Source organism: Mercenaria mercenaria, chromosome 12, assembly GCF_021730395.1.
Source record: "Mercenaria mercenaria strain notata chromosome 12, MADL_Memer_1, whole genome shotgun sequence".
Lineage (NCBI taxonomy): Eukaryota > Metazoa > Mollusca > Bivalvia > Venerida > Veneridae > Mercenaria > Mercenaria mercenaria.
In genome coordinates this window covers 7,415,245-7,442,273 of record NC_069372.1, presented here as the reverse complement: position 1 = coordinate 7,442,273, position 27,029 = coordinate 7,415,245, and the positions used below count along the sequence as shown (strand labels likewise).

At 34.6% G+C, this 27,029-nt stretch overlaps 1 protein-coding gene across 2 annotated transcripts in view; it reads left to right on the top strand.

Moving 5' to 3' along the window:
• Nucleotides 1-576: 576 nt before the first annotated feature.
• The window catches only part of LOC128547198 (breakpoint cluster region protein-like), a 49,376-nt gene continuing 22,923 nt past the window's right edge, over nucleotides 577-27,029 (top strand). Inside the window, exons 1-6 of one of the 2 annotated variants that reach the window (XM_053519088.1) lie at nucleotides 577-2,693; nucleotides 15,312-15,427; nucleotides 16,646-16,780; nucleotides 17,695-17,889; nucleotides 22,394-22,498; nucleotides 24,942-24,995. In XM_053519088.1, the coding sequence (XP_053375063.1) occupies nucleotides 725-2,693; nucleotides 15,312-15,427; nucleotides 16,646-16,780; nucleotides 17,695-17,889; nucleotides 22,394-22,498; nucleotides 24,942-24,995 (2,574 nt within the window). In that variant the 5' untranslated portion in view covers nucleotides 577-724. The remainder of the gene's footprint in view (nucleotides 2,694-15,311; nucleotides 15,428-16,645; nucleotides 16,781-17,694; nucleotides 17,890-22,393; nucleotides 22,499-24,941; nucleotides 24,996-27,029) is intronic. The other variant, XM_053519089.1, reaches the window with a different exon arrangement.

The window sequence follows — 27,029 nt, the reverse complement described above, 5'->3', positions numbered from 1 at the left end:
AATGCAACACTTTGTTCGTCTGTCTGCTGCCCACGCACATATTTAACAGTATTGCGAAATAGCATGGTAAGAATACTGAAGATAATGAAGATTGTAAAGCATATTGTTCCAGATACACCGGTATCCAGTCCCTAGCCATTTCCTAGAACAGCATTTCCCCGTTTTCTCGTGCCAGGCCTGGTTTACTGAAATCTGCATGCATGAAATAAATGGTGTGCAAACAGTTTCTAAAAAATAAGCGAATCGAAGGTTTATTTTCAACCATCCCGACATACCAAAGGGTCATTCTAAATTTTATATGGATCAAAACAGAATATTTGCAACAGTTTTAAACATAGATCTAGATCTACTTGTATAATTTTACACTCAACAATGGTCTTCTGATTAACTACTGTAGTGTAGTTATAAAGATTTGTTACATTTCCGCTAAATATTTTTAAATTATGACGAGTGTAAAACAAAATTTTCTTAGTCCGGGCCTCAAAATGTGCCTTTTTTACGGAAAATACCGATCCTACCTGCACGTTTCGTAGAAGACCGTAAGGGGTTTCCTGTCGTCTATTTTTAGAAACATGTCGATAATTGACCAATAGGGACTGATCCGCCATGAGACGTAAACTTGAGGAAGTGTGTTCAATCTATTTTCATTGTGAAAAAACAAGGTAAATTTAGCTATTCATTTAAGACTGTTAAGTGAAAAGTGTACACATATAGTTTTCCCAACATGGAGGAAACAAAAAGCGCATGGAAAGATAAATTTTCGAGTAATTTACCACCAGAATTCATTTCACGATTGGAATGTGAATTATCGAAGTGCGAGAATGACCCTGGGGCTGGGGATCATACTCATGCGTTGTCATGTGCTATGGATATAACAAAATCGAGGATAAGGGAATTAAACAAACAGTTAAGAAATGAGGAGTTCTTCTATGAAGTTATTTCTTCAGTTGTCAGTGCGAGAAAACGTTCACAACGGAATGCTGATAGTGACAAAGTTGACGTTTCAGCAATGTATGCAAAAGTAAACAAACCAACCAAACTGAAAATAGATGACTCACCTGTGTTAAATCATGCTAAAAGTATGAGTGATCAGGCCGAGAAAAATTCAAATCACGAACGTTTGCTTAGCCAAACTAGTCATACTTACGAAGAAATTGGATTTCAAAATTCTGAAATTCCTGACACCAAAGTAGAAGAAAAGGCTGGTGGGGTGGTAAAAAAGAAGTTACGTGCCTCTGTAAAGGATAAAATTAAAATGTTTGAACGTAGTGACTCTTCATCAGGTGAAGACAATATTAATTCCCCAGAAGGTGATTATGCCCGTCTTGTTATTAAACCTTCTGTGTCGCCAAAACCTTCCCCAGCTTCAAGACGCAGACCTCGAGCAAATGAGTATGAGGAAATAAGTCTTCCTTGTTTTGCTTCTAATAAAAAGCCTGACGATCCAAGCAATTCAAAAATTCAGTGTCCACAAATGACACCAAATATTGATAAACCAGATAAAACGTATGCAGAAATAGAAAGTTTACATGATTCATCTAGTAAACAGGAAGGATACGCTTCCCTGAGCGATCAACCACTTGAAAATAAATCATTTACTACTCAACATCAAAAAAGACCTGCACCTCCAGTACCGTCTAGAAAAAGTCGTGGTAAGGACACTGATAAATCAGATAATGACGTTCTAAAAAATACAGAAGCTTCAACCTTGAAGTATAGCGATCATGAACCTCAGTTGTCATCGAGTTTGAAACACAAACAAATAAATGAGGATACAAAAAATCATAATGACGCATCTGATAAGTTATGCGGCAAGATCGATGGTAGTATAGAAGGTGATTACTGTTCCATAAAGAGTGTAAATACAGATAACAAACATGTAACTCTTGTGCAGGTCACAAGTGCTAATGGCAGTGGAAAGAATACAGGTAATAAGAATTTCTCAGTTTTAAGTATCAGTGGATCAGAAAGAGAATTATCAAGGTCAACTGAAGATTTACGGAATAATAAAACAGGAAAACTGAGACGGTCTTCAAGTAAATCTTTTGATGATATTAATCAGGAAGGACATTATGCAGAAGTAGAATATTCAAGTATTAATCCAGTTTCAGGTGACAGTTCATCAAGTGACAAAAAAATGAAAAAACTGTTTGGTCTTAAAAATGGCAGTGATTTGGAAACGGATCCAGATAATGACTCAAAAGAACAAATTGTAGGTAAGCAATATAAATCACTTTCAAACAGTAGTGGCTCGGAGGAGGAGGACTTAATGAGTACAGTTGTTGTAAATTTTGAAAATACTGAAGACCAGAAAAAAGAGTCCTCTGAAAATAAAGTTTTGACGTCAAAAGACAAAAGGAGAGGAGTACCGGACTATGAAAAGTGGACTTTCCAGACATTGCTGACATCAACAGGCATAAGTGTTGCTGAAAATGGGAATTTGACAGACACGGGTAGTGATGATGAGACTCCGTATGACAATATAGATAATGTGGTTGATAAACACGAGGCTGTGTCGGGACAGAGTGATGATTCCGGGGTATGTGAATCAACAGAAAGTTCTTTGACACCTGATGATAAGGAAAAACTTTATGAGGAAGTGTATGAACCAAGAAAAAAAGAAACAGATAAACAGAATGCGTCCAGGTCACAAGCTTCGAGCAGCTCTGTTGGGTCACGCTTTTCCAGTGCTTGTAAGTATGGCATTATATTTTTGTTCATTTAAATACCAGTATTTATTTTCTCAATGTTGAATGTTCTGCTGTAAAATTTGACTATTCACTGAATAAGGAAGGCTGTTGTACTCGCCCGGCATTACTGTTGATATTTCTTTCAGATTTAAATGGAACAGTTCTCAATTGCACAACATTATATAGATATTTCTTATTATTATGCCCAGACATAACATACATGGCAATTGAGTCATTGAATTGACCTTCAGGGGTAAGAAGCAGTCATCTTTTGCTTTAGGGTCAGGTACCAAAAAGTCAGGGTCACTTGTTTAGATATTTTAGTAGTGTTGGTTAAAAGCTTTATTGCCGAGTTGTTTGTTTCACATTTCAGACTGCTCTTAACACTATCAAACTTCATGTGGGGTATGTTTCTCAACTGCTAGTAAGTTCACCCTGTCAGAGGCATAGCTAGACCAGAATTCATGTGCAGGCTTAACATGTGTAGGGGACCGCAATCCCTCATAATTTTTTTGTGTGTAGGAGTGTTTTACAGCATATCCTTTTATCAACTAGGGTAAAAATCATTTTGAAAACTCAAGTTCAAAAAATAATGCGCTGGCCAAAATGCCTCCAATTCTGTTTGGTGCTTCGAGGATAGATGTAGACCTACAACAGCGTTTTTTTTGTTTTTTTTTTTTTTCAAAATTCTGATAGTTTGCATCCTTAGATCTTACTAACCTGAAATGGATTGGGGTACATGTAGTTGGAAAACATGACCTTGTGATAGCAAAAACTTGAAACACAAAATGATGTTAAATAATAAAAGGACAAGCTCTAGGACTGATTTGGGCAGTATATTTGGTGGACGGCCCTTGACTGTTTTCCTCATCTTTGTTACATTGTATGTCAAAAACCCTGACTCACTCAAGAATTTTTTTCATCCTCTTGCGACTTCGAGCAGTCACTGCTTGTTTTATTACATTGTAAATAATTTTGAATTTGAAATTGGAAAATTTATGAACATTCGACCCAAATTTATAATAATTTTCTGTCATGAACTTTTGAATTATATAAAAGTAAACACATCTTTTTATGAAGTAAATTCTGAGAAAGAAGACTTGAATGTTTCAAGACATCCTTTTAAAGGCATAGATGATATTTTACCAGTAAATTGCATGTCATACTCCATACTTTTAAGTGACAAGACAGATTGCAATCTTTAGATGTTCATACAAAATTAATTAACAATACTTTAAGGAAGTAAAGATTGAATATTATGAATATGACTCAGTCCCTTTTCTTAGTTTATACAAATATATAAATATATATACATATATCTGTAATTCATAACACTGTTGAAGTATTCTTTTTTAAGCATTACTAAGTTATTTTAGTTAATGCTTACATGGACTCAGATTTTTTTCATGCCATTTCACATGATTTCAGTGGTTAGCTCCATGTTGATACTATAGGACTGCACCTGGACATAATTTTTTCCAGAATTTCAGAACATAAAGGTCCAGATATGCTGGGAAACACTCCTCAGGTATTATGCATTCCAGACAAAAAAACTGGGGATCATTTTTCCTGATCCCCATCCCCCCAGCACTTTTTCGAAGTGCCAATTAATTAAATGGTGAAAGTTGTGATTACTTTCAGATAATGTAATATTATATCAGTGCTCATGTGATGTATGACGGTGTAAGCAAATAATGCTAATGGTTGTGTCTTTTAGTTTAAAATATTACTGGTATCTCAGAATTTTATTTTGGTTATCACAATAAAGCAAAAACTTGTGTTTACACAGTTAAAATGCTACATTTATTTGAAGCATATAAAATATATTGAATATTAATGATAAAAATATTGAATAGACACTTTAAGCAATGCAGTCATATAACATGTATAATGTAACATGTGCTTTCAATTTTGAAATGACAAAAAAATCATGCCAAAATGTATAAGAGAAATAAAGATTATATTTAAATTCGTCATGCTATTAAAAGCCATTTAACATACTCTGCACACTTAATTTATTACAATATGATGTACAGGAGAAAGGATGAGTTTAACAGTCTGGTTTGACATGATAAAAGTAAATTCAGGATACATCTTGTTTTCTGTTTGCTAAGTGAACAGGTAAACACGTGGGTAATATGGTCTAATTTATCTCAACATCTGATGTTTACAAATTATAGATACTATCCCATTTTGGGGTAAATGCAAAGGAGAGTCACGTGGGTTATTTATTATAATATAATTTAAGCCAACACCCCTGTTGTAATACATGTACTGATGCAGTAGTGGGTTTATTATGGCACATTGGTACATAGTCATTTATACAGGTTTTTTTTCTTTCTATATTAAACAGGGACCTCCTATTGGAAAATTTCTTTCAAGTGATGCAGTTTTCCCCAATTTAAAAATGTACTTACATGTACATCAGGATTTTTATTCATGTTTGCCAAGCTATAAGAAACAGATATATTTTTATACATTTCAAAGTTTGCATCAGTTGCCCAAACATGGGGTAAAGCACTAAAGTCTTGCCTGCATTAATGATCATTGTCAGATCAGGTTTGACCATGATCTGCCTTTGATCAACAATGAATACTTTAATTATTTTAAAGTAATGTTTTGCAAAGATAGCTTGCTGGTTAAAGCTCTGATGAAAGTTGTTTTTATTTATAAATTCAGCCCTGTGAAAATTGCTACATAGTATGTAAAGTAGCATTTTCCTCAGCTGAGTTTTGCTTACAAAACAATTGAAAAGGTTCATCTTTTCTTGTTCCCTATTTTTAACTTCCTGGTTTCAAGCTATAGCTTCGCATTGCCAGGTCGAGTCATAGTTCATTAGTTGATGATCATGACATGATTATTATCAAAGGTATTTGGTGAAAGTCTTCCTGTCAGATTACAATCAGTTTTATTTTGTTATTTTTTATACAGGAAGATTTTTCTGTCTGATTCATATCTAGAGTCCTTTCCTTTTTTTTAGCTCACCTGAGCAATGCTCAGGTGAGTTTTTCTGATCGCTCGATGTCCGGCGTCTGTCGTCCGTCGTCTGTCGTCTGTCGTCTGTCGTCTGTCGTCTGTCAACATTTAGCTTGTGTATGCGATAGAGGCTGTATTTTTCAATTAATCTTCATGAATATTGGTCAGAATGATAATCTTGATGAAATCTAGGCCGAGTTCGAAAATGGGTCATCTCGGGTCAAAAACTAGGTCACTAGGTCAAATCAAAGAAAAACCTTGTGTATGCGATAGAGGCTGTATTTTTCATTTAATCTTCATGAATATTGGTCAGAATGATAACTTTGATGAAATCTAGGCCGAGTTCGAAAATGGGTCATCTCGGGTCAAAAACTAGGTCACTAGGTCAAATCAAAGAAAAACCTTGTGTATGCGATAGAGGCGGTATTTTTCAATTAATCTTCATGAATATTGGTCAGAATGATAATCTTGATGAAATCTAAGCCGAGTTTGAAAGTGGGTCATCTGGGGTCAAAAACTAGGTCACTAGGTCAAATCAAAGAAAAACCTTGTGTATGCGATAGAGGCTGTATTTTTCATTTAATCTTCATGAATATTGGTCAGAATGATAACCTTGATGAAATCTAGGCCGAGTTCGAAAATGGGTCATCTCGGGTCAAAAACTAGGTCACTAGGTCAAATCAAAGAAAAACCTTGTGTATGCGATAGAGGCGGTATTTTTCAATTAATCTTCATGAATATTGGTCAGAATGATAATCTTGATGAAATCTAAGCCGAGTTTGAAAGTGGGTCATCTGGGGTCAAAAACTAGGTCACTAGGTCAAATCAAAGAAAAACCTTGTGTATGCCTTAGAGGCTGTATTTTTCAATTCTTCTTCATGAGTATTGGTCAGAATGATAACCTTGATGAAATCTAGGCCGAGTTCGAAAATGGGTCATCTTGGGTCAAAAACTAGGTCACTAGGTCAAATCAAAGAAAAACCTTGTGTATGCGATAGAGGCTGTATTTTTCAAGTGATCTTCATGAATTTTGGTCAGAATGATTGCCTTGATGAAATCTAGGCCGAGTTCGAAAATGGGTCATCTCGGGTCAAAAACTAGGTCACTAGGTCAAATCAAAGAAAAACCTTGTGTATGCGATAAAGGCGGTATTATTCAATTGATCTTCATGAATTTTGGTCAGAATGATTACCTTGATGAAATCTAGGCCGAGTTCGAAAATGGGTCATCTGGGGTCAAAAACTAGGTCACTAGGTCATATCACGTAAAAACCTTGTGTATGCGATAGAGGCTGCATTTTTCAATTGATCTTCATGAATTTTGGTCAGAATGATTACCTTGATGAAATTTAGACCAAATTCGAAAATGGGTCATCTTGGGTCAAAAACTAGGTCACTAGGTCAAATCAAAGAAAAACCTTGTGTATGCAATAGAGGCGGTATTTTTCAACTGATCTTCATGAAATTTAGCCAGAATGATTGCCTTGATAAAATCTAGGCCGAGTTCGAAATTGGGTCATCTGGGGTCAAAAACTAGGTCACTAGGTCAAATCAAAGAAAAACATTGTGTATGCAATAGAGGATGTATTTTTCAATTGATCTTCATGAAATTTGGTTAGAGTGATTGCCTTGATGAAATCTAGGTCGATTTTGAATATGGGTTATCTGAGGTCAAAACTAGGTCACTAGTTGAAATTAAAGAAAAATCTTGTGTATGCGATAGAGACTGTTTTTTTCAATTGATTTTTATGAAATTTGGTCAGGTTGATTGCCTTAATGAAATCTAGGTCGAATTTGAATATGGTCATCTGAGGTCAAAAACTAGGTCACTTGGTCAAATCAAAGAAAAAACTTCTGTATGTGATAGAGGCTGTATTTTTCAGTTGATCTTCATGAATTTTGGTCAGAATGATTGCCTTGATAAAATCTAGGTCGATTTTGAACATGGGTCATCTAGGGTCAAAAACTAGGTCATATCTAAGAAAATGCTTGTTTTATCGCAAGAGACCAATTTTTTGGTCCAATCTTAATGAAAATTGGTCAGAATATTTGTTTCCATGAAATCACAAGGTCAAACATGTTTTACACTGTTATGGAGTGTTTCTTAGGTGAGCGACCTAGGGCCATCTTGGCCCTCTTGTTATAAGAGGAGTTTTTATAAGAGGAGTATTTCAGATGCTTTAATTTCCCCCATACATGAAAACCTGACCAATCTATGAAGAGTTCATTTTACTTCATTCCCGCTCTAAATGCATGCTGGAATATATAGAGAAGTTGGACTATGTTGGGAGTATTAATTGGGGAAAAAAAATAAAAAGAACCCAACCATTTTAATAAGACAAACTTACTTCATAAGCTGAGCTGTGGGGCAGTGTTTTACAACACTGAGGTCACATTTTTTTTCTTGTTATTTTGTCATGTACAATTGTTATCTTTCATATGTTATGTTTTTGCTATTTAAAGTATGCCATGCAGAACGTGTTAACAAATAAACAATTATGTTACTTTTCCTTATGTTGCTTTTATGGTATGCGTTGTTTCGCTAATGAAATGAAGAAATAACATCATTGAATGTACAAATGTCGCTGGTTTATGATATGAAAGGATCGTGTCAGTGATTTCGCCTACTGACTGACGTACATAGGTGAAAGATGTTCTCTGATTGTTATCGAATCAATGCTCTGATGCGCATTAAATATTAATTAAAAACGTCTGCACTAACTGATTTTCCGCTAGACTCGATAAATATTAACTTTCGTACAATATTTACAATTTAATTTTGTTGACATTGCGTTATAATCAACAGGTGATTTCTGCGTACAAAAAGAATTTCGCATACTTTACAAATGTATATTAATATATGATCATACAGGTTAAATGACCCGTACTTGTCGTTGAAATGAAAAAAGTATCCTTTTGAAAGATTGTATAGGTGATGTCATATCATCATAAATTCTTATTAATAAATGGTCATATGTTGTGTAAATTTCTTTTTTTAGCTACAGGTATGTATTACTGACGTAAGAAATACTATTCTGGTGATTGAACAGGATAAATTTGTAACCCCAATTAGTATTTTTAAGAGCCAAACCCATTTCAAAATGACATGACACTTTTCAAAAACTAATGTTAACTTTACACATAATCCATTAAAAATTGTTAAAAGGGTGTAGCGTTAGGGTGTAACAACTAAACGACTGTCAGGTGTCAAATAACTGGGTAAAATTCCTTTCATTAAAATTGAAGTTGTCTCCCGGAAGGTATATAATTATTCCATTTACAAAAATTTTGTAAATTATTTCCTCAAATCATTCGATTTTGTAGCTAAATTTATAGCAAATTGCTGCGAATCGTCATTTTAACAGCTGTGGAGTGTTTAAGTTTTTTAGAAATTCCCCAGGTGCATCCCTGTTTTTACAGAAAAAGTTTGGGAGCAAACACTGATGTCAAATTTATATGTATGTTTTATGTTTTACGCTATGTTAATTAACTCCAGAACCATATGTAACCAGGCTATAAAATCAGCCAAATTCTTTCATAAAATTTTAATGATAAATTAAAATTTTATTATTTTAATTTCAAATCTTGTGAATTAAGTAAAAATTATTCAAAATTGATTTTTCTATTTTGTAACATTATTTGCTTGGACATGTGTTACTTAACTTATTATTTTCCTGCTTAAACATGTCAGAAATTTTTACTTTATCTCCTTCTAAACAATTTTGATTATAAAACAGATTTTGCTTTTAGCACTTTGCATTAGGTGCTTTTGTTAACAAACACCTTGGCTTCCTTGGCTGATTAAGTGTGAAGCCCAGGCATGTTCTTAAGTAAACTTCTAAATTCTTAAGTAAATGATTTCACCTTTTTGTTACAATAATTTTCATTGGTTTAAATATAAAATTACTTTTAAATTTTTATTGGCTAATATGGTTACCCTGGAGATTGTCCTTGAAAACTTATAATTTGTTTTCCAACTAAAAATCAGTCTTCTTTGAAAATTTGAACAAGCAACATTGCCAAACTAAATTGACAGTATAGAATACAAATTTGGTGCTTGTCTTGGATGTGTTTATCTTTAACTGTATTTTGAACATAGAACTTTGATAACATTTGGAATACTGGACTATACTAAAATATTGAAATAACATTACATAAACTACACATTGGTGTCCATCATAAAAGAATTAATTACTGAACTGAAACATGGAGTTCATCATTTGTGCAACCATACAGGGGCAATGACCCCACAACAAAATATCTGTTGACTGATCGGTCTTCGGTGGTCAGTTACCACTTGAGCATAATTTCCCCCCACAACTATTTGGAGCTGCCGAACCGACGGTCACACATATTTTCTATGAATTACCATTCACAGATCTATTTTTAATTGTTTATGTATAAGCTTTGCCACTTTTTAATTAGTGTGTGCCATAAAACTGTCAATAATTTCTCAGTGTAATTAGCTTGTATGGTCAATATGACAAGTGTGTAATAAATGATTTATTACCTTGTACATTCAGAAAATAATATTGACAGAAATCACCCATCTGTACGTTAGGAAAAGAAAGTCATTAAAGACCTAGGCTGACATTGTTTCCCTACAAGAAAAGTATACTTATAATTCATTTATGATAACAAAGTATGGTTCTGTTATTTCTGTAATTATTTTGTCCTTGGTCTTTTAAAGGCATTCATGATAAGTACGGCCTACTTTTTTTAGCTCACCTGTCACAAAGTGACAAGGTGAGCTTTTGTGATTGCGCGGTGTCCGTCGTCCGTGCGTCCGTAAACTTTTCCATGTGACATCTCTAGAGGTCACATTTTTCATGGGATCTTTATGAAAATGGGTCAGAATGTTCATCTTGGTAAATTCTAGGTCAAGTTCGAAACTGGGTCACGTGCCATCAAAAACTAGGTCAGTAGGTCTAAAAATAGAAAAACCTTGTGACCTCTCTAGAGGCCATAATTTTGAATGGATCTTCATGAAAATTGGTCAGAATGTTCACCTTGATGATATCTAGGTCAAGTTCGAAACTGGGTCACGTGGGGTCAAAAACTAGGTCAGTAGGTCTAAAAATAGAAAAACCTTGTGACTTCTCTAGAGGCCATATTTTTCATGAGATCTTCATGAATATTGGTCAGAATGTTCACCTTGATGATATCTAGGTCAAGTTCGAAACTGGGTCACATGGGGTCAAAAACTAGGTCATTAGGTCTAAAAATAGAAAAACCTTGTGACCTCTCTAGAGGCCATATTTCTCAATGGATCTTCATGAAAATTGGTCAGAATGTTCACCTTGATGATATCTAGGTCAATTTCTAAACTGGGTCACGTGGGGTTAAAAACTAGGTCAGTAGATCTAAAAATAGAAAAACCTTGTGACCTCTCTAGAGGCCATATTTTTCATGAGATCTTCATGAGTATTGGTCAGAATGTTCACCTTGATGATATCTAGGTCAAGTTCGAAACTGGGTCATGTGGGGTCAAAAACTAGGTCAGTAGGTCTAAAAATAGAAAAACCTTGTGACCTCTCTAGAGGCCATATTTCTCAATGGATCTTCATGAAAATTGGTCAGAATGTTCACCTTGATGATATCTAGGTAAAGTTCGAAACTGGGTCACGTGCGGTCAAAAACTAGGTCAGTAGGTCTAAAAATAGAAAAACGTTGTGACCTCTCTAGAGGCCATATTTTTCAATGGATCTTCATGAAAATTAGTCAGAATGTTTACCTTGATGATATCTAAGTCAAGTTTGAAACTGGATCACGTGGGGTTAAAAACTAGGTCAGTAGATCTAAAAATAGAAAAACCTTGTGACCTCTCTAAAGGCCATATTTTTCATGAGATCTTCATGAATATTGGTCAGAATGTTCACCTTGATGATATCTAGGTCAAGTTTGAAACTGGGTCACGTGGGGTCAAAAACTAGGTCAGTAGGTCTAAAAATAGAAAAACCTTGTGACCTCTCTAGAGGCCATATTTCTCAATGGATCTTCATGAAAATTGGTGAGAATGTTCAGCTTGATGATATCTAGGTCAGGTTCGTAACTGGGTCACGTGCGGTCAAAAAATAGGTCAGTAGGTCGAAAAATAGAAAACCTTGTGACCTCTCTAGAGGCCATATTTTTCACAAAATCTTCTTGAAAATTGGTGAGAATGTTGACCTTGATGATATCTAGGTCAAGTTTAAAAGTGGGTCACATGCCTTCAAAAACTAGGTCATTAGGTCAAATAATAGAAAAACCTTGTGACCTCTCTAGAGGCCATATTTTTCAATGGATCTTCATGAAAATTGGTCAGAATTTTTTATCTTGATGATATCTAGGTCACATGTGCTCAAAAACTAGGTCACTATGTCAAATAATAGAAATAACGACGTCATACTCAGTTCAACACTGGGTCATGTGGGGATAGGTGAGCGATTCAGGACCATCATGGTCCTCTTGTTTTCTACTTGTCATTCAGAGGAAATCATTGAAAAAGTGCCGTTCAGTCATAATTTCAATTCCAGAGCTAATACTGTACTGGTGTCTGTGACTTGGTTATCATAGCATCTATGGTTTTGAGTTTAATCCCTTTATGAGGCTTTAATGATAACATCAATTTATGGACACATTTAACAGTTTGGTTTTCAATGGCATAGAAGTTGAATGTCTTTAACAAGTACTTCTGTGAACCAAAACCTGTTGTAAATAAATGAAATACAAAAGAAAGAAAAAAACAAACACCAGGAGACATTAACTGTACTATGTAAAGTCCAGGAGCTGCTGTTTACCCAATTTTACAGGAATTTAGTTCTACTGTTTGCTCTGACTGATCAATAACAGGGTTTTCATGAATTTTTTTTCTTGCAAGATCCTGATAATAACTACAGGTATGCAACATTTTAAAGGATTTCGGCAGTGGAAGTTTAATCTTTTAAAGATTAAATGATATCTATATAGACTTAAAGAGTATCTTTTTTTTTTTTTTTGCCAAATATGTATTTTTCCCTGTATACAAAAACAGCATTTACAAAAAAGCAACATAATTGCTGTTATGCTTAGATATCCTGAAAGTTTTATATCAGTCCATCAACAAATAAAGCCAAAGCGTAAATTAAAAAAAAAACATTTAGTGTCCAAAGTGGCTGAAATTCTCACCATAAAATACCCCACTAAAATCGTTTCTTGGTGATTTTTAAGATTCAAAACATAAATTTTGAAAATCCAAAGAATTCCTGATACCACCCTCAGAGTTCTTTAGAACAATGTAGAATTTCAATTTTATTGTTTTAGATTTAAAGAGGAATCAAGCAAAATATTTGTTACGGAAAAGGTTGATCAAACAGTAACTTGTTTTTTGCCTACCTGCCAATATCTTAGAGAAATTGAAGTTTTTTGAAAGTGGTGAATCATTTAGAAGAGTGAAAATATTTTGAGAAGAATGACTAATATTCCAAGAACTGCCTGGTGTCTACAGGAAACCTATCTACCGCACAGTTCAAATTTAAAATGAATTTTCAGATAAATTTTTAAACCTGGATGTTGATCTTATTTATTGTCAATTTGAGATATTAAAAGAATAAGAGAGGTTTATGTTGGCTAGACCAACACTATATTTTGACTGCCAACCATGTTTTCAGAACCCCATGCATGCCACCGAAAACAACTAACTTAACTTACTTCAAGTATTGGTTTAAAGATGCATGGTTTATGGCAACTTCGTTACACTGATTTTGTATCTGAAATTCCACTGACGCTACCAGATTCTAGAACATTGGTAGTCTTCTGTATTGTTGTCAGTGGAATCGACCAGTATGCTGTTTGTTACTTAGCCTTCATCCTGCTAAATTTCTAATTCCAATTTGGGCAGTACCATTCAGTATTCAAAGGGGTCTTCACTGAAAATTTACTGACTGAATAGCAAACAGTGCGGACCCTGATCAGCCTGCACGATCTTGGTCTGCACTGGTCTCAAGGGGAAGAATACTTTCAGGCTAAAGGTTAAAGTGGACAGGAACCATGACTCGACTTCGATCAACTGTATGAAGTTATGCAGACTAAAAATAGCATCAGCATCTGCACCTTGGTTAAAGTTTTGGTCCACTTTATGTCTATCTCCGGTGTTACTAAATGGACTTGATTCAGGCTTAAATCAGTTATTCCACATCATCACATGCATCATATCACACAAGCAGAAATATTCCATAATCATATGCCACTTAGAAACACTGTGGCTCTTAAGAGTGCCCACCTCTAGTGAGGAAGTTTGTGGGTTAGCTCCCTGGCCACATCTTACCAAAGACATGAAAAAATGGTACTTGAAGACTCCTTGTTTGGCACTCAGTATTAAGAGGAAAGTTCTAGAACTGGTCAGTCTGGTATCAGTCTAATTTGTATCTGAGGTAGGGTATCTTGTCATGTGTCTGTGGCTTTTTATTCCATAAAACTAGGCATTTATGCTAAATGCTACAGCGAGACACCTTAAACCATGTGACTGAAAAGTTGTTGAAAAAGTCGCTTAACGTGAACACATGCACACACACATGCATACATACTGATTTGTTTTGGAATTTGTGTTCTGTTATCAGGGTTGACATCCATTAACCTTGAGAATTTGAGCATAACACCAAACAGTACAAAATAAGTTAACTTTATCAGTTTCTTAAATGTAATTTTGTGCCCCATATCTGGCTCCTTATTGCAGAGAGCAAATTAATACAGGTTCAAAATGAGTCGAGTGATCCTGTTGTGTATGTAAAATATTGTTGAAAATCAAAAAAAAAATTGTGCTTAAGGCTTTAACCCTTAGCCTGCTGGCGGCAAGTGATTCTGCGTTTGCGACCAGTGCAGACCAAGATCAGCCTGCACATCTGTGCAGTCTGATCATGGTCTGCACTGTTCGCTATTCAGTCAGTAAATTTTTAGTTAACACCCCTTCAAATGATAAATGGTACTGCCCAAATTGGAAGATGGACCAGTCCATAATAGAAATTTAGCATGGTAAGGGTTAAGTACTGTATTATATTATAGATAATGCATGCACACCATAATGATACTAGTAATCAACTCAAGGACAGTTTATGTAAAGAGCACTCTTCAAAATTGGAGGAAATAAAATTATCTATGCAAATAGACAGTCATTATTTATGAGTAGGAAATGTGCAGCACATGAAATTTTACGCAATGAAATACACTTACTGAAAGAAAGTATCGCTCCACCAGGATTTGGGGAAAAAATTAAATGGCTTCACCTACTTTTAAGTCTGCTTTTTAGTACTGGTGATATGCCAGTGGCATGCCTAGGACCTGAGCAGGGTTTAACCCTTACCCTGCTAAATTTCTATAATGAACCTGCCCATCTTTCAATTTGGACAGTACCATTAACTGTTGAAAGGGGTGCTAACCAAAAAGATACTGACTGAATGGCTAACAGAGCAGATCATAATCAGACTGCACGGATGTGCAGGCTGATCATAATCAACACTGGCTGCAAAGGCAGAATCAGTCATGTCCAGCATGATTAGAGTTAAACTTCAAACCTATGAACTCCAAGTTGATCATTTCGAAAACTTTAACCCTCAGTCCATACATTTTCATCATTTACCTGTCAGAATTTCCAAAGATTTTTGTTTATTAACCAGTGCTTTGTTTATTTCAGCATGTGTAACAGTGGATGGTGATGCTGTGTTTATGCAGCGCAGTGATAGTGTGGAGGGACAGCCAACCATCCCAGAAGATGAAGATACTGTCAGTATCTATAGCAACGATGACCTGGTAATTACAGTTGTAGTCAAGTTATTAAGTCTCATACTGGTGTATCACAGGTGAATATACATAAGTATATCACTAGAGGGATATTTTGGGCACTTCTGCCTATCTGACTGTCCCTCAGGCGAAGCACCTTGGGAGCAGGTTGTTAAAATCCAGATGCCAACGCCTGAAGCCCCACCTCAACAAATTTGACCTAAGTTTTATCTTTGTGACTTATAATTTATTATAACAAAGAAAAAACCTTGCCCAGAAGACAAAAAGTGCATGTTTTAGCAAACATGTTTACTGTTTACTTGAATGTTACCTTGATAGTTTTCAAGTATGTAACCATCAAAATTTATTTGGTGCAAAATTGACACTATCAAATGCAAATTGATCGTATTGACTATTGTGCAGAGTATATCAGACTAAACATTAATGCATTATTCATGTTCATCCATATACCAGTACTACAAAAACTATATATATTATATATCGGTTATGATTTAACAGATCTGTAGCTTAATTAACCAGTCAAGTACTAAATTTGTGTCATGGTCATATTGTTAAGTGCGGCAATATGGTTATTATGATATACATTTATATATATCCTGGTGGCCAGCAAAATCATGCTGTAACAACTGAAATAAGGGAAAGTCTCGTCCTAATAAAAAAAATGTTTTTCATGAAATACGTTACACTCAAAAAGAAAACAACTTGAAAGAACTTTGTCCTATGCTTTAAATATTATGTAGATCTACAGAGAGTTTTGTTTGCAATATGTAAAAAAAAGAAAAAAAATGGATGAGGGAAATTTTGTCATTAATGTGGGAAAAACATACTTTGTAGAGAAGGTGCGGCCCCCCAAAACAGCCCCAAAAGCATGCACTGATATTATAGAAATTTTGTATGACATTTGTTAAAAATATCTTTACTTCAGTTTAGTTTGAAACCTTGGTCACTTAGGAATTTCATTGACTCGTATTTGAAAAGACTTGGCTTTAACTGCTTTTATGACATATCTGGCATGCGTTTGATTTGCTTTACATTTAATGGCAATTAACTTTACCTTGGGCAACTTTACAATAATAGTTACCTTCACATTGAAAATAAAAATTGATATCTTTATATTGATGTTTAACATAACTATCATATTATTTTGTTTATAAACAAAATTGTCATATGATTTTGTTGATAAATATAACTTTTTTGTGCAGTTGCGAAATATTTTCTTTTTTACAGGGTGAAAGGGCAGAATTGGAAGAAGAAGTAGCATTGAAGTACAAAAGCGAACAGCTACACATGCGCCATATAGTGGTGAAAGGCATTCTTGAGAGTGAAAAATCTTACCTTCATGTCATAGAACAACTGGTCAAGGTAAACTATGATGAAACATGCATAGACTGATATGGTTTATATCACAATACTCATTATTTCATGTCTTTGTATATAAATCTTTGGTCCACAGTTGTACTAATTATGAACAGTCTACCGGTATATACAATACATGTACTGTGCTACTGTAAAAACTTGGAAAATGCTTGAGAAAAAAATAGCTTATTTTAATGTCATGCAAGTCAATAGTCAGATATTACAATTTACATGACTGCTAATATACATGTACCATTAAATCTCTGCCCATACTTTGTGTTTTTGACCTGTCAGTAGTTCAACACAGGTTTGTAAGTGGTTAAAGTCAAAAATTGAGAAAAAACCTTTGAATCTAATTTCTCAAGTCATGTTAAAAAACACTTACTGAATGACTTGCCAGTCAATAAGTGTATACTGTTGCCATTGCCAAGAATCAGAGCTAAATAAGTTCGGGAATAATACAGTGTAGTAACTATCTGGAACATCAGCCTTCAGTTTAGTTCAGTAGATAGAGCCGTAGATAGAGCACACACTAGACTGAATGGAGATTTTACAAGTTCAAAGTTTAGGTTAGGTGAATGTTCATGTGGTTATTCGAGAGACAACATTTTATCTGTAGACATTTGTCCCCCAACTGTGATTTATGTGGGGAAGTTGTAAGTGTATTGTGAAGAACAAGTCAATTCTGGTACAGTATTCAGGGACACTGGTTAGGTTAATAGGTTGCCATTACATAACTGAAATACTCAAGAAAAAAATGTCATTCAGCTTCAGTGAAACGCTTTAATATATCATTAAATTTGACTTTTTGTAAGATTGGTTTATGATGCTTAACGACAAACATATGGTGATTAAAGCTTTTCGATATTCAAAATCTGATTGATTTTCAAAATATTCATGTTGATATCAAACTATTTCAGGCCAAGCATTACCTACAAAGTGTTTCGATGTCGCAAGGCAGCCAAGCAAACATAATGTCCCTTGAAGACATTACAACAATATTTTACAAGATGGACGACTTTTTCCAGATACACAAAGAATTTGTTGAGGAGTTAACGGCAAAAGTGAAAGACTGGTCAGATCTTCAGAGAATTGCAGAGGCTGTCAAGCGGCTGGTCAGTATTATTTGTGTCTGTCACAAAGCTTGTCTGCACTCTAAGTCAAACATTTCTCATCCGATCTTCACCAAACTTGAACAAAATGTGTTTGCCAATAAATCCTCGGCAAAGTTCGATAACTAGCCAAATCGGCCCAGGGACTTCGGAATTATGGCCCTTGAACATAATTACCAATACACAGATGTCCTCCAACTCCAGCAGATACCAATAGGCTGCAAACAGTATATAAAGACAGACTTTCCATTCAGATGATTAGGCAGTCATGGGAGACGTGCGCTTTTCTCAAAAGCACCTCTAGTTTTATCAGATTTGCAAAAGAGCAAATTAAAGTTGTTTAGAAACAATGTGTATAGCAGATTTTGTAGGAAAAATTCCTTAAACTCACACTTTTAAAAGAAGCCTGAATATTCGGAAGATATTTTAAAAAAAAATGAGGCACATGCAGCACACCCTGGTACCGGCGCTCCCAAGTACAGGTGGCACTCACACATACAGCGCTCGATAAGCGTTTTTGGAGGAGCGGTGGTGTAAGTATTTCTTATTGTATCTCCGGTAATTCAAGATTTTTTGTAAAATGAAAGATATCTGCGCCCTGGTGAATAATTGATGACTATATTCTGTGAGTGTCACAACATTTCATCTTGAAATAAACAAACTACGGCGAGTTAAACGTGAACGTTTGACTCAAAAATGTCAAATGTCAAAAAAAACACGTAAAATACTCAGTAAATACACCAAATGTATTCATTTTTGATAAGTATCGTATAGTCATATCTCCCTACAATAACCAGTTCCAATTCCAAGACTTAATTTGTTATATTTAAAAGAATTACTCGTGTTTAAAGATGGTATGGGGTTTCAAAACGGCACTTACATGGCACAGGTGTGTATCTTTTTGACGCTCACCAAGTACAGCTAGAGAAAGGTCTTCAGAAATGTGGAGAAATCGTCAGCTCTAAGGCAACTACAACGGAAAAGAGATGAATCGGACTGGTTAGTTATGTGTGGTAGAGATAACACCACCAAGAACAGTCTGATGTTGGATTAAACAGTAGTTAATGGAACTAGTCATCACGTCTCATGTCTGCTATTAAATCGGAATGACTCGCATCATTCATGAGAGAGCCAAACAAGAACTCATTAATTGATAAATTCCTTGAATTAGTAAGATAATAAAATATGAGCGTCTTTTGAACCTAACAGACATTTTAACAAAATTCTTTAATGGCTGATATATGTCATTCTGTCTTTCCGCTAATTTTGGGCGCCGAATTATAACGTAAATATCGACTTTTCGCTCAGCGCCCCCACTAATTATCATGTTTTCAATCCACGCCCCCACCCTTTCTTATTTCTAGTATTTTCTCTATGGAGAATCGCAGACCAAAAGTTTAGATTTAATATGTAAAATCGTTGGAGTCGAGCGAAAACTGGCTGATCAGCGGGCTCCGAGCAAGGAGTTGAAGGTTGAAAGGCATAACATTGGTGGGCACCCGGGCACCCAGCCGCTTTACATCTTGAATCTCACTCAATGCCAGCACCCCCCCCCCACCCCCAACCCATCCCCATAATCGTGTTTTTGCTCCGCACATGTTATCGAATTTTTGCTCGCTAAACACTCCGCGTTTAACTTTTTTTAATTCTCGTGTTTTCGCTCGACGGGGTCGCGTGGCGTATTGATGAAATGGTATAAATCAGCCACCGTAATAATCTTCCATTTCTCTGTTATGTTTACTGAATCTTAAATCTAATAATACAAGTAAAATATTGTTCGTAAGAAGTTCAACATTTATTATACATTCAATGTAGGCGTATGGTAAGTTGTTAAAATAAAGAAAAGAATAGAAAACTTGTCAGTCCGTTATAAATGAGCTTTACTAACTCTGTAATCAAACATTTATTCCACACCCCAACAAAAGTATCGATCTGGATCTATATATATGATATATATATCATACGGATGCTCATAGCATTATACTGGTACTCAAAAACGTTGAGATTGACCTGAAATATTGTTTAGTAACGGCGTTTAACTAAACGCATACGCACGCACAAACGCACGCAAGCAAACACATATCTTCTTGCGCACACACATATCTTCTTGCAAACCTTACCGTCCACTGATCCCACTGAGAATGTTTTGAAGCACATTTTTCATTTTTCAACGAAATCCTAGGACATATCAAATTTCAGCATTTATCAGTTTTCAACAAGGTTTTTCATAAAAAATAATGTTAAAATATTGTCGCCGTAAGTTTTAACATAAAAAGGTCGACTTCTAGAGTCAGTTTTTTAACGGTATAAAGATTTATGGTCATATATACAGACACAACACTGAGAGTAAACAACAACAAGGTCTGCATTTCTGAAGACTTTTCTCTAGCTGTACTTGTTGAGCGCCAAAAAAATTAACACCTGTGCCATGTGAGTGCCGTTTTGAAACCCCATACCATCTTTAAACACGAGTCATTCTTTAAATATAACAAATTAAGTCTTGAAATTTGAACTGATTATTGTGGGAAGACATGACTATACGATACTGTATCAAAAATGAATACATTTGGAGTATTTACTGAGTATTTTACGTGTTTTTTTGACATTTGACATTTTTGAGTCAAACGTTCACGTTTACCTCGCCGTATTTTGTTTATTTCAAGATGAAATGTTGTGACACTCACTAAACATAGTCACCAATTATTCATCAGGGCGCAGATATCTTTCATTTTACAAAAAGTTTTGAATTACCGGAGATGCAATAAGAAATACTTAAACCACCGCTCCTCCAAAATCGCTTATCGAGCGCTGTATGTGTGAGTGCCACCTGTACTTGGGAGCGCCGGTACCAGGGTGTGTGCAGTCTATTGTCACATTATAAAAGGAGTTGTTGGTCTGTTGCAATATTTTGTTGTTATTAATTGAGTATCATATTGCATGAATCTCATTGCTTCCATTTAAATAATTCATTACGGTAACACACCTGTATGAATTCCAGTGTATCTGAAAAGTAACATGCTGAGAAATTCATTTCTGTTTATGAATATGACAAGTGAAATATAAATCAATGGTCTGGAATTTCTGTCAAACCCATTATCCATTATGATAGTATTAGCTTCCCCCACAATGGCTTGAAAAAGACATGTCATGACAGATTTTACAACAAGAGAAAATCATTGATAATGATAAATATTTTGTTAATAGCAAATTTACTATTAAAGCTACTTGCCCACAGTTTGGGTGAAATTTTCAACATGTTCTTTTCCACCAGTTTTGGCATACAATGTATATATGACACTAAAAAAACCCAATAAAGTGGGTGGAAATAAAAGTTAGATATTAGTAAAAATAATAAAAGAATGTAAATTTTCTGCAGTATTTCAAAAGCGTTGCAACGGTTTGCTACCTACTGCACAATATCTTTGGTTATTTATAAGAATATCTTGCGAAAATCTTATGTTAATAAGTTTGTACCACTTGTCACTTTAAGAGCGCTCACTTTTTATAGATTTTAAGAGAAATTATTTGTTACCTAAAATGTATGGGTTAGTCCTTTTAAGGTATTAGATCACTAATAGAGAACCTCCTTTTTGAAGAGTATTCAATTCCTACGATAAACGTACTTTTACTGCAATTCTTAGGGGGGCGTAGGTTCAAGCCCTACTGGGACCAAACTTTTTTTTCCTTATTTTCCTTTTTCTCTAGTATGTTTTTACTTCTTTCAAGACTTATTATTGATTTCTTGTACAAAAGTGGAAAAAGATGAATCTTATAAGCGATTTCTTGGTGTTCAAAGTGAATTTACTACTTAAACAGAAGGGGTAGAGTTACACATCTTTAAAAATATTGAGTTACATGCGGTGAAAGTTCTCTATTTTGCTTTCACTCTTAGATTATATATTGTGGAAGAAATTTAGGTATGTTTTACGTCTGCACTAAGGTTATTTTTAAATGGAGTAAGCAAAATTCAAAACAGAAACACAGCATTCGACCCTATTTTTTCAATGTTGAAGTATGAATTCTGTCTCATTAAATCCGTTTACTTGAGGCAACATAGAAAAAATGATATTGACATTTTTATTTTGTGTTTTATAATTGTTTACTAATAGTTTGATGTTTCTTTTATTAAAATTAATGGTAAAATGAGTTCTCTGCAAACGTTTTGGATAGTGGCTATCACTTTGAAATTTGTCTCTACTTGAGCTTGTGGACATACCATAAGTTATACAAAATTTATAAAAAACGGCACGGTAAAAGTTGTTTAGAAATTGGAAAATAGTGCAAAACACGGTTACCTTTCAGAATATACCAAGCAAAGGCCATTTTGTAAACATTACTATTAGTGATCTAATACCTTAACATTCAGGTAAATAAAGCCATAGCATCCTATCTTCCTTCACGAGGATGCTGTACAGGTCAGGAATGTGAGTTTGTATTATTTTAGGACAGATGGTCAAAATGACACCACAGTGTGCGTATACTGTAGCAGAAAGTTTTTTTATTTCAGGTGGTGTATTTCAAAATATATGAAGAGTATGTGAACAACTATCCCAAGGCTGTAGAGACAATAAGAAAATACCAGAAGAATGAAGAGACCAGGCACCTGCTTGAGGTAAAACAATTTTATATGCTTAATTTACATATTACAAAGTGATAAATATCATAAAATCCTATATACCCAGCTGAAATGTCCCGATTTCATTGGTTGAGAGGCTCTGCATGTATGGTTCCCTAGAAAATGATAATCATTATGATCATTCAAAAAAAAAAGAAAGATATTGACTTTTCTGCTGCAACAAAGAATAAAATATAACTAGTATAGATCATTGTTTTGATAAATATATGCTTATATTTACCTGGCTGAAAGTAATATTGACTGATGGTTAAACAACAGTACATGTTGACCACAATATTATAATGTTATTAATCAAGCAATTTCATATTGGCCTTGTTATTTGTCCAAGGGTAGTCGTATTGGCCCGAGGCCGTAGGCCGAGGGCCAATACGACTGCCCGAGGACAAATAACTAGGCCAATATGAAATCGCTTGATTAATGATAATATTATTATTCAACTTTCAACTGTTGGCGAAACAGTGTAAGAACTCTGTGAGTTACCTTATGACAGCTATGCACGTTCAGGTGAAAAATCGTGTCATTCTTTGACAAGTTGTTTACAGTTTAGACGTATTTTAGAAATCATGATCATTTTCGCCAGTAAAACAGAATGAGTTGTATGTAGGTACTTGAGAATAATTTTGAAAGATACTTTTAATGCGACAAAATCAAGAGTAACTAGAACATACCTTATTTTTTGGAATTCCTATTTATTTTCTTTAGCGAGTACCATATCATTTGAACTGTGATAAAAACTGCTTTAAAAGTCGTTTCCTTTTAGGCTGCAAGCAACGAGACACAAAATTATACACATATGTGTTGATCAAGATAATACAACCAATCAAGCACATATTATATAGTCCCATGCCTCGTTTAATTCTTATCCGAAATTGTTTGCAGAACTTCACAACTGACACTCTTGTTCGCCAATTTATTCATCCACTTTCCAGCACTTGAATCGCTATTTATCATTGCACAAATAGTCCACACTATCAAAATGTCTGTTAAAGATAAGTCTTATCCTTTTAATTAATCTGAGTTTCCATATTTTCTTATTATTTTCCTTGTCAACTGCTAGAATTTCTGACAGGAAACACTTGCATTTTACACAATACCGAATAGCGAAAGTACCGTTGTAATCTCCGAAGACGTACATCCCGCTCAGTCATACTTGGTTATTAAATGAACATGTTGGATGACTTTTTTTTATCAAAATGTGAAAAAAAAAATGTAATCTATAACTCTGATGTAAAACAAAATGGCGTCATTTAAAAATCAAACGGAAGTGGCTTCTCCGTATTGGCCCTCTCTTTTGAACCAATCAAAATGCTTGAATTCCGTATTGGCCCTGTTTTTTCGTATTGGCCCTGTTTTTCTCATATTGGCTCAGTTATGTTTTGTATTAGCTCTGTCTGTTTCATATGATGTTTGCAATTGATCTAATACAGTGTGTAATATTGTAAAGTTGAATAATAATAGTCAGTACAAAAAACACTGATTGCTCGTAGTTGCAAGGGGAAGAACAGAATGTTTAAGTTGAGTTGCTTCATACAAGGCACAAGAACACTAAAGTTTGACAGGCCAAGTGTGATCTACCAAGATGAGTTGATTGGAGACAATACATTGCAAGCTTGTAATCCTCCCATGTAATTCATGTTGGCAAGTTGCCAGTTACTTGTGGAGAACAAGTTTGTACTGGTACAGAATCCAGGAATACTGTATAGATACAGTTACTGTCATTGTCACATCAGTGAAATATTGTTATTACACCCACATCATGGTAATGTAATTGTGAAATAATGATCCCGTTTTCGAATAAAAGTCTACCGCCTCTCACCATTGAAATTTACATACTTCATTAACATAATCTCATACTGTGAAATTATTTCATTTTGTAGGCATGAACTTTGTGGATTTTGACCCTTTGATCATTGAATATAAACTGAATTGAAGTTTAACTGCTTTGTTAGCATTAAATTGACGGTATCATAAAATTCCATGTAAATTAACCATTTCACAGTACAGTCGAACTCCGTTCACTGGAACTCAAATAATTCAAACACCACCCTTGGCTGAAGCTCATTGTCATGTCCAGGCAAAATTCCTATATAATGTATATTGTTCGATAGTTTGAAGTACCCTTAACTCGAACTTATTTTGCCTGTCACGTTGAGTTGGAGTGGGTGAGGTTGGACTCTATTCTAAAACCTTTCATTTTGCATATACCAATCATTATTCAAAATAAAATTTATGAAAGTAAGAGTATTTGCAGGTTGCTATTTTATCGGTGTATTGTAGCTGTATTCTTTTACTCATGATACTTTTCTTCAGATTTTTTTTTCCAGAATTTATAAATAAATTATGTCCCATGCTTAAACTCTTTTGCCAACACAAAAATACATAATATGCAGCCTGTTCAACAAAATTAGTCAATTTTCAGGCCGTGTTTAAGACACGTATACGTTTAGGTAGTGTGACGAGTGTACAATCTCATGTAAGTGTTTTTGTTGTAAGTTTCCATGGTAACATACTGGTCATTCAAGCTTCTGTTGATAACGATCTGGGTTGTCTTAAGGCATGCTTGTTGATTTTGCTAGATTATCTCATTTTTTTTGCTCATTTGCATTACTAAAATCATAAATTGACATTATCTTTATAACACATTCTTTCTTGTCCTTGTATGTTTAGAATTGTCATTTTGTATGTATGTATAAACGTATTACCTACCCTATTGTTACAAACACAGAGATACATTAAATTTATCTGACTGACTGCACAATACTTTAAAAAAATCTGCCTTTAGCTAGATCAAAGGGAATAGGGTAGTTTTGTAAGAGGGTAGAGAGGGGCAAAGATTCCCTTTGATTTGGTTTTGATTATGCTTATAACTACCTAGAGTGCTTCAGCAAGGTTATAGCTTAATGGATGTGGCAATTGGAGGTATTCAGTTTCCTTTAACTGTAAACTGATGAGGAAAAAAGGCATAAAACCCCAATGGAATACGCAAAGAGCAGTGTACTTACTTTTAATAAGTCAAGTTAGCTCAGTGGGTAGAATGCACATTATGAATTGAAAGTCTGCATATTCGATCCCCAAAGCAGGGGTATGTTCTCCATGACAGAATTTTGACAGAAGACAGTTTGTCTGATGTTATTTACCCTCTGATCCATGCTGGAAAGTTTTCAGTTATTTGCAGAAAACAAGTCAGTTCTGCCACAGAATACAGGAATGATGACTTTTCAATATAAAAATGTAGAAAAAAAAAACGATGATAAATACATAACAAAACAAAGAAACATTGAAACATAAAGCATTACAGAATTGAAGATAGGAAACCAGTCGGAGAATTCAGGGTTTCAAAATTTGACTAAGAAACTACCAGTCTGATTCATGACTTTTCAGACTGGTCTCCAAACTTGGTTTTAGTTTCTTTATAGCCTAGGATCAAGTATGTATGTCAAAAGAATGAGAAACAATACTTTTTTCCTCCATTTTCATCACTTTCACTATTTTGTTAATGTGTTTTGCATCTCCATTGTCTAATAATTCACTGAATAATGCATGAACTTTTTTTTTTGCATCACAATATTTCATGCATGGATTCAGTTTGTGCACCTGTGTTTTTTTATTATTAAAGTTAGTAACACCCAATATTTATCATTGCCCAATAATTTTGCATTGAAGCATGCCGACTATTTTTGTCCTAGGTATGTTCTCTGCATTAACTATACTATCTTTTATAAAAAGTCAGTTTATGAAAACCTCATTAAATTATGTAAATGTTTGTAAACTTAATAATATGGTGATGGCTTGTGATAAATGTTTGTATTTTATTGATACAGGAAGTTATGTTTCAATTAGTGATAAAGATTGTGAAACTGTCAACTTCTGTGGTCCCATCTCATTTCATTGTGCCAGACTGGCTCCAGGGTTATAAAACTGAGTTTTGAAACCAGTCTCAGAATGCAGTTTTGTGATCGGTCGATTTCAAAATCTTGCTACCAAAAAACCAATCAGACAATTGGGATTTCAGACTGGTTTCAAAATTTAGTGTTATAGCCTTGGATCCAGGTTAATTTAGTGGTTAGAGCTAAAGTCTACTGGTCTTAAAAGTTGTAAGTTTAATCCACAGGTGTGGTAATTAAATTTTCTCTTTTGTACATTTCAAGTAGTTGGTCCTCCGCTTTGGAAATTGTTAGATACTTTCAGAGGCCAAAAGTTAATACTTATATGGAATATAGGACCACTTAAAAGGTTAAATGACTGTCTTTAAATAAATATACAATGGTGAAAAATAGCAGGTAGTCTAAAAAGTGTGGCAGAATGTTATTTAACACCTACCAAATAAACCAACTAACTGTGTAGTCTGATATATTTTAATAGTAAAATTATATTATTTTCCAGTTGTATATATCCCCTTTTACTTAAGCCAATGCTGTAGTTTTCAAAATGTTAAATAGGTCTTAAGAAAAAAGGCCCGAATTGTGTAGATTGCAGCACAGTTTTTATGCATTTTAATGAAATTTTC